This window comes from Chiloscyllium plagiosum, chromosome 3 (genome assembly GCF_004010195.1).
Source record: "Chiloscyllium plagiosum isolate BGI_BamShark_2017 chromosome 3, ASM401019v2, whole genome shotgun sequence".
NCBI classification, from domain to species: Eukaryota; Metazoa; Chordata; class Chondrichthyes; order Orectolobiformes; family Hemiscylliidae; genus Chiloscyllium; species Chiloscyllium plagiosum.
This window is the reverse complement of record NC_057712.1, coordinates 22,423,726-22,438,835: the sequence shown is the minus strand read 5'-3', so window position 1 is coordinate 22,438,835 and position 15,110 is coordinate 22,423,726. Positions and strand designations below refer to the sequence as shown.

Below are 15,110 nucleotides of genomic sequence, written 5' to 3'. Positions count from 1 at the left end.
ATACACTTTCCATGGATGTTAAGTTTTTTTTTCAAATCCTTACAGTGTGGAAACAGGCCATTTGGCGCAACAAGTCCACACCGACCCATTCCCCTACTCTATATTGACCCCTAACTAATAAACCTAACCTACACATCCCTGAACATTATGGGCAATTTAACAGGGCCCATTCACCTAAACTGCACATCTTTGAATTGTGGGAGGAAACCAGAGATCCTGGAAGAAACCCACACAGACACTAGAAAACTGGACAGACTCCACACAGACTGTTGCCTGAGGCTGGAATTGAACCCGGGTCCCTGGCACTGTCAGGCAGCCGTACTAACCACTGAGCCATTGTGCTGCCAAACATTCTGGTGTGGACTTAGAGCATAGAGCATAGAGCATTGAGCATAGAACATAGAACATAGAACATAGAACATAGAACAATGCAGTGCAGAACAGGTCCTTCGGCCCTCAATGTTGCGCCGACCTGTGAACTATTATCAGCTCGTCCCCCTACACTATCCCAAAATCATCCATGTGCTTATCTAAGGATTGTTTAAATCTCCCTAATGTGGCTGAGTTGACTACATTAGCAGGTAGGGCATTCCATGCCCTTGCCACTCTCTGCATAAAAAACCTGCCTCTGACATCTGTCTTAAATCTATCACCCCTCAATTTGTACAAGCTGATGTCATTGTCCTAGGAAAAAGACTTTCACTGTCTACCCTATCTAATCCTCTGATCATCTTGTATGTCTCTATCAAATCCCCCCCGAGCCTTCTTCTTTCTAATGAGAACAGACCCAAGTCTCTCAGCCTTTCCTCATAAGACCTTCCCTCCAGACCTGGCAACATCCTAGTAAATCTCCTCTGCACCTTTTCCAATGCTTCCACATCCTTCCTGAAATATGGGGACCAGAACTGCACACAATATTCCAAGTTTGGCTGCACCAGCATTTTGTATAGTTGTAGCATGATATTGCGGCTCTGGAACTCAATCCCTCTACCAATGAAACCTAACACCGTATGCCTTCTTAACAGCACTATCCACCTGGGTGGCAACTTTCAGGGATCTATGTACATGGACTCCCAGATCCCTCTGCACATCCACACTATCAAGAATCTTTCCATTGACCCAGTATTCTGCCTTCCTGTTATTCTTCCCAAAGTGCATCACCTCACATTTAGCTGCATTGAACTCCATTTGCCATCTAAGAGCCCAATCCTGCAGTTTATCCAAGTCCCCCTGCAACCTGTAACAGTCTTCCAAACTGTCCACTACTCCACCGACTTTAGTGTCATCTGCAAATTTACTAATCCATCCACCTATGCCTGCGTCTAAGTCATTTATAAAAATGACAAACGGCATGGTCCCAAAACAGATCCTTGTGGCACACCACTAGTAACCGGACCCCAGGCTGAATATTTTCCATCAACCACCACACGCTGCCTCTTTCAGAAAGCCAGTTTCTAATCCAAACTGCTAAATCACCCTCAATTCCATGCCTCTGCATTTTCTCCAATAGCCTACCTTGTGGAACCTTATCAAAGGCTTCACTGAAGTCCATGTGTACCATGTCAACTGCTCTGCCCTCATCTACATCTTGGACCCCATGTACTTCCTCAGAGGCAAGGCACAACCCAATGTTACCTCAAGACTTTCTGGTGTCTTTAATACAGTTCAGAAATAACGTGGCAGATTTTCCAAGGAGTGGTACTTTGGCCATTGGAAGAATGGAGCTCTGCATTTCTGACAGGAGATTCTGATCAGGGTTCCCTCAGCAATGGAAATGCAGACCTCCATTCTGCTAATTGTTTAGTGGTGCAGAAGCGTTAGAGGAAGACAAACCACGCCCCCTTTTCAAATCTGTCAGCTGCCACATTCTGAAACACGGAGTCCTGACAGCCACTCTGACAGCTGCTGTCAAACCAACAGTACATCAAGTAAACAGGATGTTAGGTAAATTGTCTTCCAGTTGGGAGGATGCCAGCTGGGGAGGGCTAGGGTGCCAGGATTAGAATGCCACATGAGTAAGGGGCAGGGTGCCAAGTTAGTCAGCTTCCTGCTAGGCAGAGTGTCAGGGAAGTAAGGTGCCAGCTGTGGGTCGAGGGCCAGGGATAGGATGCCAGGAGGTAAGGGTAGGTTCCAAGTGTATGATGCCAGGTAACCAGGGTGCCAAGTAAGAACTGGGTCAAAGTAGGGTTCTAACTGGGTAAGGTGCAAAGTGGCAAGGTAAGGGATGCATTGTTTAAGTTAGAATGTGGGACATGTAAAGGTCAGGGCGAGGTGTAGTTATGGGGTGTGTGAGATAAGCGTATGTTCAGTTGAATAGTTACTTGGGAGTTTTGATTTTTATTTTAGAATGTTTGTCTATAAATTGTAGATTGTCCTTAAAATGATAAACAATAATATTTACAAGACCTTCTGTTGTAGTTGTTGTCAGAGTTCTGGACTGAATTGGTTCCAATGACAATCCTGCAACCGGGCTATGTTGATAAGTGCCATAATTATTTTTCGACCCAGAAACTGGAGCGATGGACTCACATCAGACTGAACATGTACCCAGGTAATCAATCAAGAAAGCAAAGGGAAGGAAGTTACTTCCTAGAATGAACATCACCGAGGTTGAAATGAGACTTTTCAAGGAAGGAGAATAGCGATAGTCAATCTTAGCTCACAAGTTCCTGTTCAGATCTCCTAAAACAAAACTGATAAAAGAATTAAATAAAAATAATACAATATTAACAAGGACTGTAACACAAGCTACATTCTTTTTAATGTGTCTGGTCAAGCATATTGACCAGAAAGCACATAATGCTTCTTGCTTTCTTTCCTCAGATGGTGGAATTGCACGACTCAGAGTTTATGGCATTGGCCAAAGAGATTGGTTATCAGTTTCACCAAAGCAGGAAATAGATCTGGTTGCAATGACCAATGGGGGTGTATGCTTGGGATACAGTGATGCTCATTTTGGACACCCTAAGAACATTATCGGTAATTAATTGGAATTTGCCTGCAGGTATTGTCTCACATTTTGTGTTGCTAATTAACAATTGGCAGTCCTTGTGGCATTTGCAGGTACAGTTTATAACAGAGCAGTTTTGCTATGATAAGAGTCTTACTCTTTTTTAAAATTTTACTTTAAAAATAAATTATGCAATTGTGTCTGATAAAGTGTTATTAGAAGAGTCAATTCTATTAACACTACAGGTCATTCTGCTATAATGTGTGTTTCGTTAATGCAAATTCGCTATAACACGATTGATGAATTGGGAACACTGTTTCTAAAGCATGAAGTTTTAAAGCATTTATTGGTTATAACACGCTTTGGGCCCCATTATTTTAAATGGTGTTGCTGTTTTGTGATTTTCTTAAAAGACGATTGCACAGGAACGGAACTACGGTGTTATTCACACAACTGACTGTAGTGGTAATTCTTCAATCATAAATACATGCATTAGATATATATAGATTGATTGAGATATGTACATGAAGCCATATCCACTCTCCCAAGATAATGTTAATTTAAAGGCACCAAAATTTTATTTTTCTAACACTCAATAATTTCTCTCATTTCTCCTAATGGTGAATATGAGATAGACAAATCATTAATATTATAGGTTAAAACTGCTTGCCAACTTACATTTGTCCCTTTTTTCCTCTCCCTGACCATTTTCAGTAAAGGCAAATTAAACCACCCCTTCTCTGTTTGAACTTCTCTTTTTTAATATTTTAACGTTCATTACATTTTAAATCCCATAACCTATCTCTGAAGGCATTGGAAGATCTAAAGTTATGTCTGATGGATGGGAGACAGCCAGGAGGTTGGACAGACCGGCAATTTTAAAGGTAGGAAACAAATGGCCCATCCACTCTTGTTTAGTTTGTAAGTCACTCTGGGTATTTTGTCATATCGTAGATCCCAATGGCTAAACTTGAAATGGACCTCACTTCTGCTCAGAAATATGGTGGCTGGCCACAGACAGTTGTGTGGTAGTCAGCCAATTAGATATAGGGGCCTGGACAATCATGGGATGGGGATGGTCTGAAACTGGCAGGCCCTGCTCTTTTCTCACATGTGTGAAGGTCAGGGTGCCATATTTGATGGCATCCACTTTTTGCCATCCAGCAACACCAGTCTGGCAGTTTATGAGGAGTTGTAAATTCTGGATTTGCTGGCACTTACACAGCAATATTTGATCAGCAGATCAAGAGATCTTAAAGGGGCCAGATTCTGGATGCAGTGAGGGTATCACATGCCTATCTGGCATGTCACTCCATCTCCTTACCCTGTCTTTGGTAATTCTTGAAAGAACACCCATTGCTCTTAACCAGCTAGCAATTGCTTTGACACGTTACCTTTAACTAAAGGGCTCAGCACACTGAAACGTTTCCCATTACCCCCGACCCACCATCGTTCATCTCTGACCCCACCGCTATCATCTTTGAACATCTTTTGTGTTATCCTTTATTCTCAGGACACCATCATTGACCAACCATGTATAACTCCCCACAGTCATGCTTACACTACTGCAGATATCGATCTTCCCTGTACACTCCAGTTTCCTTCCTCTGCTTCTCGCAAGTCTTCATGGGCCTTCCCTCTTTTGTTTTGTGATGTCCTATTCCTTTTCACAGCTGCCATATGATTTCAGTGAATCATTGTGTCCTCTTCCTTTGATCCCCATAGAAGAATGAGCAGCTCCTACCCAATCTAGTCCACGAGACCCTACCCATCCTGCTTCACACACCTTTAACCAGTCACAAATTAGATTAGATTCCCTACAGTGTGGAAACAGGCCCTTTGGCTCAACAAGTCCACACCGACCCTCCAAAGAGTAAACCACCCAGACCCATTTCCCTCTGACTAATGCATCTAACACAATGGCCAATTTACCTGACCTGCACATCTTTTGGACAGTGGGAGGAAACCGGAGCACTCGGAGGAAACTCACACAAATACAGGGAGAACGTGCAAACCCCACATCCCTGGCATCCCTGGCGCTGTGAGGCAGTAGTGCTAACCACTGAGCCACTGTGCCACCCTAACCTTCAAGTTGAAGAAACGTGGTTGGCAGGTTCTGAAGGCATGTTTCTTGTTTGCTGCATGCCTAATTTGAAAGCTAGAATTTGTTCTGTTGAAGTTGTCTTTTCATGAGTTTGACTTGCAGGTACATTAAAAAATGGTTCTCACTGCTTGATTCAGATCCATTCTCAATCCCACCACTAACATTCATTCCACTGTTGGAAAGCTGACTTTTGTCTTTCTCTCAATTAAGTGCCTCTGGTCACCTTATTTCCCATTCCCAGGAGCTTGTCACAATTTTGCCCTCTGTTTGATGTACGTACTGCTGATTTTTCTAGAAGGTCATTTCTAAATGTGATTTTGACTGATTTTGGCTAATTGTCTCTCTTTCTAGGCAGATGATCAGGGTATTTTACAGGTACCTGGTTGTGAGTGGGCTGTTTTTAGACTTGGACATCCTGGTGTAATAACTCACATTGATATTGATACCAGCCACTTCAAAGGTACAGTGAAAAGTCAGTAGAAGATAGCAGACTCTTTCATCACATAATTAGCCTGAAATTAAACTCTTTGGATAACATTGCACAAATGCATAGTGCACTTACATGATTTTGCCCTCAATGTTCATATAATGGAGGCACTAAGCCATTGAAGAGAGTTTTAAAGACTCATAAATCTCAGAGAAAAGAAACTCTCTTCATTTCTGTCTCAAACTGCTTATCTTTAGTTTTGAAAGAATGACACCATCGTTCTAGATTCTCCCACAAGTCCAGTTCCACCCTGTCAAGACAGCTTGTAATTATAAAGCATCTTTCATAATCTCAGGACCTCCCAAAGTACCTCACAGCGAATAAAGTACTTGTGATGTGAAGTCTTGTGTTAATGGGGAAAGAAAGCAACTAATTTGAACCACAGCAAGTTTCCACAAGCAGCAAAACCAAATAATAACCAGATAATAGAACTGATGGAGATGGGAACAGACTTTCAAGGGACTGAATGATTTCTAGCCATTCCTATGTCTTCACTTATTTATTTTAATATTGTTGGTTGAGGAGGAAATGTTGGTTGGGACAATGGGAAAGATTTCCATGCACTTCTTTGGAATAATATCATGACGTGGAGGTGCCAGTGTTGGACTGGGGTGGACAAATTAAAAATCACACACCAGGTTATTGACCAACAGGTTTATTCGGAAGTACTAGCTTTTGGAATGCTGCTCCTTCATCAAGTAGTTGTGGAGCAACATCATAACTCACAGATTTATAGCAAAAATTCTCAGTGTCATGCAACTGAAACAATATATTGAACAAACCAAGATGGCTGCTAAGTCTTTCATCTTTTAGAATGGATTGCAAAATTGTTCACAATTTCCAGATGCGGTCTGACCAGAGCCTTATACAGATTTCGCAGTACATCCCAGTTCTTGTATTCTAGCCCTCTTGAAATGAGTGCTAACATTGCATTTGCCTTCCTAACTGCCAAATGAACCTGCATGTTAACCTGAAGAGCATCGAGAACGAGGACTCCTAAGTCCCTTTGTGCTTCAGATTTCCAAAGCCTTTTTCCATTTAGAAAATAGTCCATGCCTCTATTCCTCCTACGAAGGTGCATAAAGAGCCATTTTCCAGTCTTCTGTGATCCTCACTAACTCCAGTGATTCCTGAAAGATCACTACCAATACCTTTACAATCGTCTTAGCTATTTCCTTCACCACTCTGGGGTGTAGTCCGTCTGGTCCAAGCGATTTATCTACCTTCTGATCTTTCAGCTTCCCCAGCATCTTCTTCTTAGTGATGGCCACTACACTCACCTCTGACCCCTGACTCTCTTGAAGTGCAGGTATGCTGCTGGTGTCTTCCACTGTGAAGACAGATGCAAAGTATCTATTCAATTCCTTTGCCATTCCTTTGTTCCCCAATCCTTCTTCTCCAGCTTCATTTTCCAGTGTCCAATGTTCACTCTTGCCTCCATCTTACCTTTTATGTATCTAACTCAAACTCTTTCAGAATTCTATTGTATGACTAGCTATTTTACTCTGATATTTTATCCCCCCTCCCCTCCCCTCCCCCCCCCACCATTACTGCTTTTTTAGTTGCCCTCTGCTGGTTTTAAAGGCTTCCCAATCCTTTGGCTTCCCACCAGTCTTCACTTTGAATGTAGTTGGCAACTTCACTCCTGCATTCAATTAACATGTGCTTTAATAATGCATGACTCCACTCCGATAAGGGGCCATACACTATAAGAAGTGGTGATCATAGCAGTTAGTGATGGTTGGGAAGCTTTGGGCTCAGAACCCATTATTTGCCATCTGATAATTAAATTAAATGGATGAAAAATAACAAGTTGTGACCTCACAATTTCCTGAGTAATGCCATCTAATGTTGCTCTTCATCAATCATGTCCATGTGGGGAAATGATTCTTGAATTTGCTCTAAGAGCTATTTGATAGTGCATATTCCTTGTCTGTCGAATGAAGGTGTTTGCATTAAGGCACCACGCATTACTTCAGTGCAAGTTCCCTGGATCAGTACTGTAATTCACAATAATTCTCAGCCAGCAGTGTCTATAGTTATCTGTTGTTGGACAATAATAAAAATAAAACATCAAAATTTATCAAATTGTTCACTTCCTCAAGTTAAGTTAACTACTTCAGAGAAAGTTAAGTTAATTACTTCTCTGTGAACCCAGAGGTAAAGAAATGGAAGGAGTGATCAGCAAGTTCCAGATGGCGAGATCAGACTTCAACTAGATGGGAGTAGCACCAAGGCGTGGGTGAATTTGGGACCAGGAGAGCATGAAAAGAACATTCAATCACTGTAGGAAGTGGATATCTAGAGTTAGGGATGATACGTACTTCATTTAAAAAAGAAAATCAGTTGCAATCTATCAGGTAAGGCTTGAATATGGGTGTCATAAACAGAAATATCTGGAAAAGCTCAGCAGATCTGGCAGTCTTAGTGGAGGGATTTTCAGCATCTGCGATTCTTTCAATTTTTTTTGTTGAGTGTGTTTTGTAAAGAGATGGCAGCTGAAACATGTTACATATTGTATGGTCAGAGGAAGGTGGAAGGATTTATGGGATGGATGTGTTGTCTAAAAATTACCAGAGTTCTTAGAGTAAATGGAGGCCCTAATTGCAATTGTTTTTCTTTATGTATGATTTGTTTAATATGTCAGTGTAACTCTTGGATACCATGCCAAAGAATCAATTATTTCATAAATTAGAAAGGTTGATACATATACTTGGAGGAAAAAAAGGCATAGATTCAATTAAGTGATAAAGGAATGATCATGTTGGGCTGAGAATTGAGAATGATGACTAAGTGTCACATGCAGTAATGCTGCCATTGCTCGTTTTAATTTATATACATGATTTGAAGTGGAAGATAGATGCAGCAACTTTCAGATGATACCACATTGAAGGATGGGGTTCAGATAACAAGAAGATAAATAAAATACAGAGGACTCTGACTGAGAAAATGAGCTTGGATTTTTAATTTAATGTGGACAGATAAAATAGTCAGACAAGGAAAGGAAAACAATGGAATATAAATTAAATACCACAGGACATAACATAAGTGTCATAGAGTCATAGAGATATACAGCATGGAAACAGACATATCCCTCTAAACCCATCCTATTTGTATACCCATCCAGATGCCTTTTAAATGTTCCAATTGTACCTGCCTCCACCATTTCCTCTCATTCCACACACACAACCCTCTGTGGAAAAAGCTGTGCCTTAGGTCCCTTTTATATCTTACCCCCCTCACACTAAACCTATGCCATCTAGTTCTGGATTGCCCCACCCCAGGGAAAAGACCTTGTCTATTTATTGTATCCATGCACCTTATGATTTTATAAACATCTATAAGGTCACCCCTCAGCCTCTGACACTCCAGGGAAAACAGCCTATAAATCCTCCAACCCTGACAGTATCCTTGTAAATCTTTTCTGAATCCTTTCAAGTTTCACAACATCCTTTGAAATAGGAAGGAGACCAGAGTTGCATGTAATATTCCAAAAATGGCCTAACCAATTGCTTGTACAACATGACCTCCCAACTCCTATACTCAATGTTTTGACCAATAAAGGAAAGCATAGCAAATGCCTTCTTCACTATCCTATCTACCTGTGACTCTACTTTCAAGGTATTATGAACCCACACTCCAAGGTCTCTTTGTTCAGCAACACTCCTCAGGATTTTACCATTAAGTGTATAAGTCCTGCTGTGATTTGCTTTTCCAAAATGCAGCACCTCACATTTATCTAAATCAAACTCCATCTGCCACTCCTCAGCCCATTGGCCCATCTGGTCAAGATGTTGTACTGTATGGTAACCTTTTTTGCTGTCAACTGTACCTCCAATTTTGCAAACTTACTAACTATACCTCCTATGTTCACATCCAAATCATTCATGTAAATGATGAAAAAAGTGAACCCAGCACTGATCCTTGTGGTACTTCACAGGTCACAGGCCTCCAATTTGAAAAGCAACCCTCCACCACCACCCATTGTCTTCTACCTTCGAGCCAGTTCTGTACCCAAATGGCAAGTTCTCCCTGTATTCCATGAGATCTAACCTTGCTAACCTGTCTCCCATGGGGAACCTTGTTGAATGCCTTACTGAAGTCCATACAGATCACATCTCCCACTCTGCCCTCATCAATCCTCTTTGTTACTTCTTCAAAAAACTCAATCAAGTTTGTGAGACATGATTTCCCACACACAAAGCCATGCTGACTATCCCCAGTCAGTCCTTGCCTTTCCAAATTGATGTAAGTCCTATCCCTCAGGATTCCCTCCAACAACTTGCCCACCGCCAATGTCAGGCTCACCGATCTATCGTTCCATAGCTTTCTAATTCTATTAGTTTTAACATAATGATGGAAAAGGGAAAGACCGGATCTAAAAGTTGAAGTTCGAAATTAGAGGATGGCTAATTTTGATGGTATTAGGCAAGAACTTTCAAAAGCTGACTGGGGGCAGATGTTCAGAGGTAAAGGGATGGCTAGAAAATGGGAGTCTTCAAAAATGAGCTAACAGAGGCCAGAGACAATATATCCCTGTTAGGGTGAAAGGAAAGGCTGGTAAGTGTAGGGAAAATCTGGATGACTTCAGAAATTGAGGTTTTGGTTAAGAAAAAGAAGGAATCATATGTCAGATGTAGACAGGAGAGATCAAATTGAATCCTTCGAAGAGTATAAAGGCAATAGGAGTATACTCAAGAGGGCAAAAAGGGGACATGAGATAGCTTTGGTAAATCAGGTTAAGGAGAATCCAAAGGGTTTTTATAAATACATTAAGTACAAAATGGTAACTAGGGAGAGAATAGGGCCCCTCAAAGATCAGCAAGGCAGCTTATGTGTGGAGCCGAAGGAGATGTGGGAGATACTAAATGAGTATTTTGCATCAGTGTTTACGGTGGAGAAGGACATGGAAGATATAGAATGTGGGGAAATAGATGGTGACATCTTGAAAAATGGGAACAGCTGGATGTCTTGAAATGCATAAAAGTGGATAAGTCCCCAGGACCTGATCAGGTGTACCCTCGGGAAGTGATTGCTGGGTCCCTTGCTGAGATATTTGTATCATCGATAGTCACAGGAGACCCTGAAGACTGGAGGTTGACCAAAATGGTGCGAGAGATATGTTGGCATCCAGGATGTCACCCTGAAGCCAAGAATACAATGTCGTAGTGAAAAAAACATGTTATTCATAAACAGTACTGTATAGAATTCTACTTCTGTCATTGAAGTTACTACAGAAAAATGGCCACGTTTTTTATACTGAGACTTTATGAGAAGTTAAAGAGATCTTTGGAGATAAAGGGAAGGCTTAAGGAGATCAGATGCAAAATGAGTTATCAATATGGCCTTCCATCTGCTTTGATAAACCAGAGGAAGGTGAATTTGCAGTGTATAGGGTTGAGTTCCTGTTTTTGAGTTTAATCCACCTTCCTTTCCTGAGATGAGTTGGAATTCCCTGTATAGTTTGCAGCAACAAAAAGGTAACAGTCTTAGCTAAGTAAAATCTAGTGACAAAAATATTAACATTGCATTCAAACATTTTCTTCACCTTTTTGTCACCAGGTAACTTCCCAGATAGTTGTAAAATTGAAGGATGTTCTATAACTCCAGAAGAAGAAAAAGAAAGAATTGCTACAAAGTGGAAAGACTGCCGTGGTTTGAAATGGAAGTTATTGCTGCCAATTACTAAGGTATATATAGATAGAAGTCAGACGTCCTCAAATCGTATTATTGTTGATCAGTCAAGAAACTAAATAGAATATGCATGGAGCCATGTTGTACCCAAAATTCCTAACTATGAATGTAAGAAACTTGGTGTGTGTATGGAATGAATTGTCAGAGGAAGTAGTTGAGGCTGGTATAATTACAACATTTAAAAAACATCTGGATGTGTAAATAAATGGGCAAAGTGCTGGCAAATGGGACTCGATTAATTTAAGATATTTTGTCAGCTTGGACAAGTTGGCCCGAAGAGTCTGTTTCCGTGCTGTATATCTCTATGACTTTTGACTCTAAATGGCTTCTCTGGTAACAGAGACACTTACAGTGGCTTTGGGAATGATTAATTGAGAAGCTCTTTCAACATAATGACTGGCAGAGTTATTGGACAGAATGATCTCTTATTGTGTTGCATGGTTCCAGGAGTAACTGAGATAACCCTAACCCTAATATTAACCTTTACTCTCTCATTACTGAAGAGTGGAGGAAAGAGTTACTTTGACCACTCACATATATCCTTGTGTCTTACAGAAGTTTGAGACCCTGAAACAGGTTGCCCAACTTCTGAAGACTCAATTAAAAAAATCATCTTAAAACAAAGAGTGATCTCGTTGAGCGATATCATTGAGAGAGTTGTATGCCAGTCTGATTTAGGAATTTATAATCTGCTTGATATGAAGTTTGAATGGAAATTATTTAAGTTGAAAGAAAATACTAGGAGCCTATCTTAAAAAGCAACTCAACATTAAATTAATAGTTCAGTCAAATAATTTAGGGTTTTCAAAGAATTTCCAACATCAGCAAAAGAAACTGAAAATGCAGATATTTTATAATCAAGTGATATTTGTAGATGTTATTACACACCTGTGGAACAGCTGGGTATTGAACACAGGCCTCCTAGATCAAAGGTAGGGACACTACCATTCTGCTACAAGAGTCCCTAATCTTTAAACTGACAGAGGCAATGTAAACTGGCATCTGACTCTGATTGTACAATCAAGTTTTGAGAAGATTTGTAGCTCAGGTTGGGGTTTTGGATGTAGGTTTGCTCGCTGAGCTGGAAGGTTCATTTTCAGACGTTTCATCACCATACTAGGTAACATCTTCAGTGAGCCTCCAAGCAAACATACATCTGATTGCACATGCTATCTAATTTAGAACCTAACAATTTACATTTGTAGGTCCTGAAAGCAAAAGGTTGTGATGTAATGTGCAATCTTAACTCGATCTATTATAAGATCTATTTTTCTCCCTTCTCCTGCTTCTAATGGTCATAGCACAGGGTTGCTGGCTACTTTTAGTCCATTGCTATTCTAATCTGTGTTATTAAGGTGCAAGGTTCTCGGTCAACCAAGACTTAGAGTCATAGAGTCATAGAGATGTACAGCATGGAAACAGACCCTTCAGTCCAACGCATCCATACCGACCAGATATCCCAACCCAATCTAGTCCCACCTGCTAGGACCCGGCCCGTATCCCTCCAAACCCTTCCTATTCATATACCCATCCAAATGCCTCTTAAATGTTGCAATTGTACAAGCCTCCACCACATCCTCTGGCAGCTCATTCCATACACGTACCACTCTCGGCGTGAAAACGTTGCCCCTGAGGTCTCTTTTATATCTTTCCCCTCTTACCCTAAACCTATGCCCTCTAATTCTGGACTCCCCGACCACAGGGAAAAGACTTTGTATATTTATCCTATCCATGCCCCTCATAATTTTGTAAATCTATATAAGGTCAACCCTCAGCCTCCGACGCTCCAGGGAAAACAACCCCAGCCTGTTCAGCCTCTCCCTGTAGCTCAGATCCTCAGATCCTGGCAACATCCTTGTAAATCTTTTCTGAACCCTTTCAAGTTTCACAACATCTTTCCGATAGGAAGGAGACCAGAATTGCACGCAATATTCCAACAGTGGCCTAACCAATGTCCTGTACAGCTGCAACATGACCTCCCAACTCCTGTACTCAGTACTCTGACCAATAAAGGAAAGCATGCCAAACGCCTTCTTCACTATCCTATCTACCTGCAACTCCACTTTCAAGGAGCTATGAACCTAAGGTCTCTTTGTTCAGCAACACTCCCTAGGACCTTACCATTAAGTGTATAAGTCCTGCTAAGATTTGCTTTCCCAAAATACAGCACCTCACATTTATCTGAATTAAACTCCATCTGCCATTTCTCAGCCCATTGGCCCATCTGGTCCAGATCCTGTTGTAATCTGAGCTAACTCTCTTCGCTGTCCACTACACCTCCAATTTTGGTGTCATCTGCAAACTTACTCTCTGTACTTCTTATGCTCGCATCCAAATCATTTATGTAAATGACAAAAACTAGAGGACTCAGCACCGATCCTTGTGGCACTCCACTGGTCACAGGCCTCCAGTCTGAAAAACAACCCTCCACCACCACCCTCTGTCTTCACTTTCACTCAAGTGTAAGGAGAAAGTACACCAGGCATTTTAATCTACTTTCTGGGTGATTGGGGTAAGGGGTTAGAGGATTATGTTAACTGGACTCAGGTTTGCTGCTCCTGGAAACAGTGTGGAGGCAGTTATTTGGGGCAGAGGTAGGCTGTGTGAAAGAAAGCTTTGGTGATCTAGGACTTGCAAGGAAAGCGATCACCTCTAGCCTTTGCCCCTCACATTTCTCACGTTAGCTTAAGTGCTCCCTCACCATCATAGCTCATCCAATAATCTCCATGACCACCCCTCCAAAAGTACCTCTAACCAGTTTACTCAACACACAAGGCTGCTCATACACTCCAAGCCAACATATGCACTTCCATTCCTGTCATGGCCTTTCAAAGTCACTATGCCAATTTGTTCCAGCCCATGACTCCCTCACTTATCTACATGGTCCCTTATAAAATCCTGTACCAACCATTGCAAACTTATGCCAACCCATGTCTCCTATCCATCATTCTTTGCCATTAAACTTACCATTCTAACTCCATAATAGCATATCCATAACAGGCAAACCTGTGGACGCAGGCTGAGATAATGTAAAGCTCGATTGAAAGCTTTTTAAAAAAGTGCTTGATTACTAAAAGCCCATTTACAACATTTAAATTCACATTCATATTTAATAATCCCAAGGATACTTGACCTCTTCCAAAGGCTCAATAACCTCTCTAACTGGTCTGTCTGGATCTATCCAAAATGGTTCTCTTGTCTCTTTGAAAAGATACCATATCTCTCCAAAGAACTCTGTCAAATTTAGATCTTTTCTTGAAAAATGTGGATCTTTTATCTTGTACTTTGGAGATCTCACTAATGAAAATTTGACCTGTGAAAGTGCTGCCATTTTATAGGTACAGCTCAAACCTTATGAACCACAGGTATGCAGATTGCAACTTGCTTCACCCCAATTAAAAAGGTGAATGGTAAGTTCAGGGAAGGGGCCTGGTATTGGGGCTCTGGTCAATTTTAGCTAACTTGGAAATCTACCCTAACCTGCAAAAATTCAGATCTTAATGATATATTACATCTATTTTGGATTTTGCTGTCCTTGGCTAAGTTCCCTCACTATCTCAAGTGTCTGGCCTGTAAAATCCAAATTAACTCAGTCGTACCCCTCTTTGTATTTCCTATTGACCTCATTGTTTGTTGAAGGGCTGTTATTTGTACTGTTGTCTCTTCAGTCAATAAATCCTATTGATCAGGGCAGTATGGACAAATTAGGCTGAAGGGCCTGTTTCCATGCTGTAGACCTCTATGACTAAATGGTCTATAAAAATAACAAATTTATACATTTATGCAATAGGAGATCTTGCTCTTTTCTTCAAATATCACTTTCAATTTGAAAATCAGGTTCCTAAACAAAATATTTCCATTTTCTATGTTGGTCT

At 41.0% G+C, this 15,110-nt stretch overlaps 1 protein-coding gene across 1 annotated transcript in view; it reads left to right on the top strand.

Annotated features, from left to right (window-relative positions):
* Nucleotides 1-15,110, top strand: part of allc (allantoicase) — a 34,926-nt gene that overhangs the window by 14,869 nt on the left and 4,947 nt on the right. The window contains exons 7-11 of the mRNA XM_043678553.1: nucleotides 2,419-2,551; nucleotides 2,824-2,979; nucleotides 3,761-3,834; nucleotides 5,406-5,514; nucleotides 11,104-11,231. Coding sequence (XP_043534488.1) covers nucleotides 2,419-2,551; nucleotides 2,824-2,979; nucleotides 3,761-3,834; nucleotides 5,406-5,514; nucleotides 11,104-11,231 — 600 coding nt within the window. The remainder of the gene's footprint in view (nucleotides 1-2,418; nucleotides 2,552-2,823; nucleotides 2,980-3,760; nucleotides 3,835-5,405; nucleotides 5,515-11,103; nucleotides 11,232-15,110) is intronic.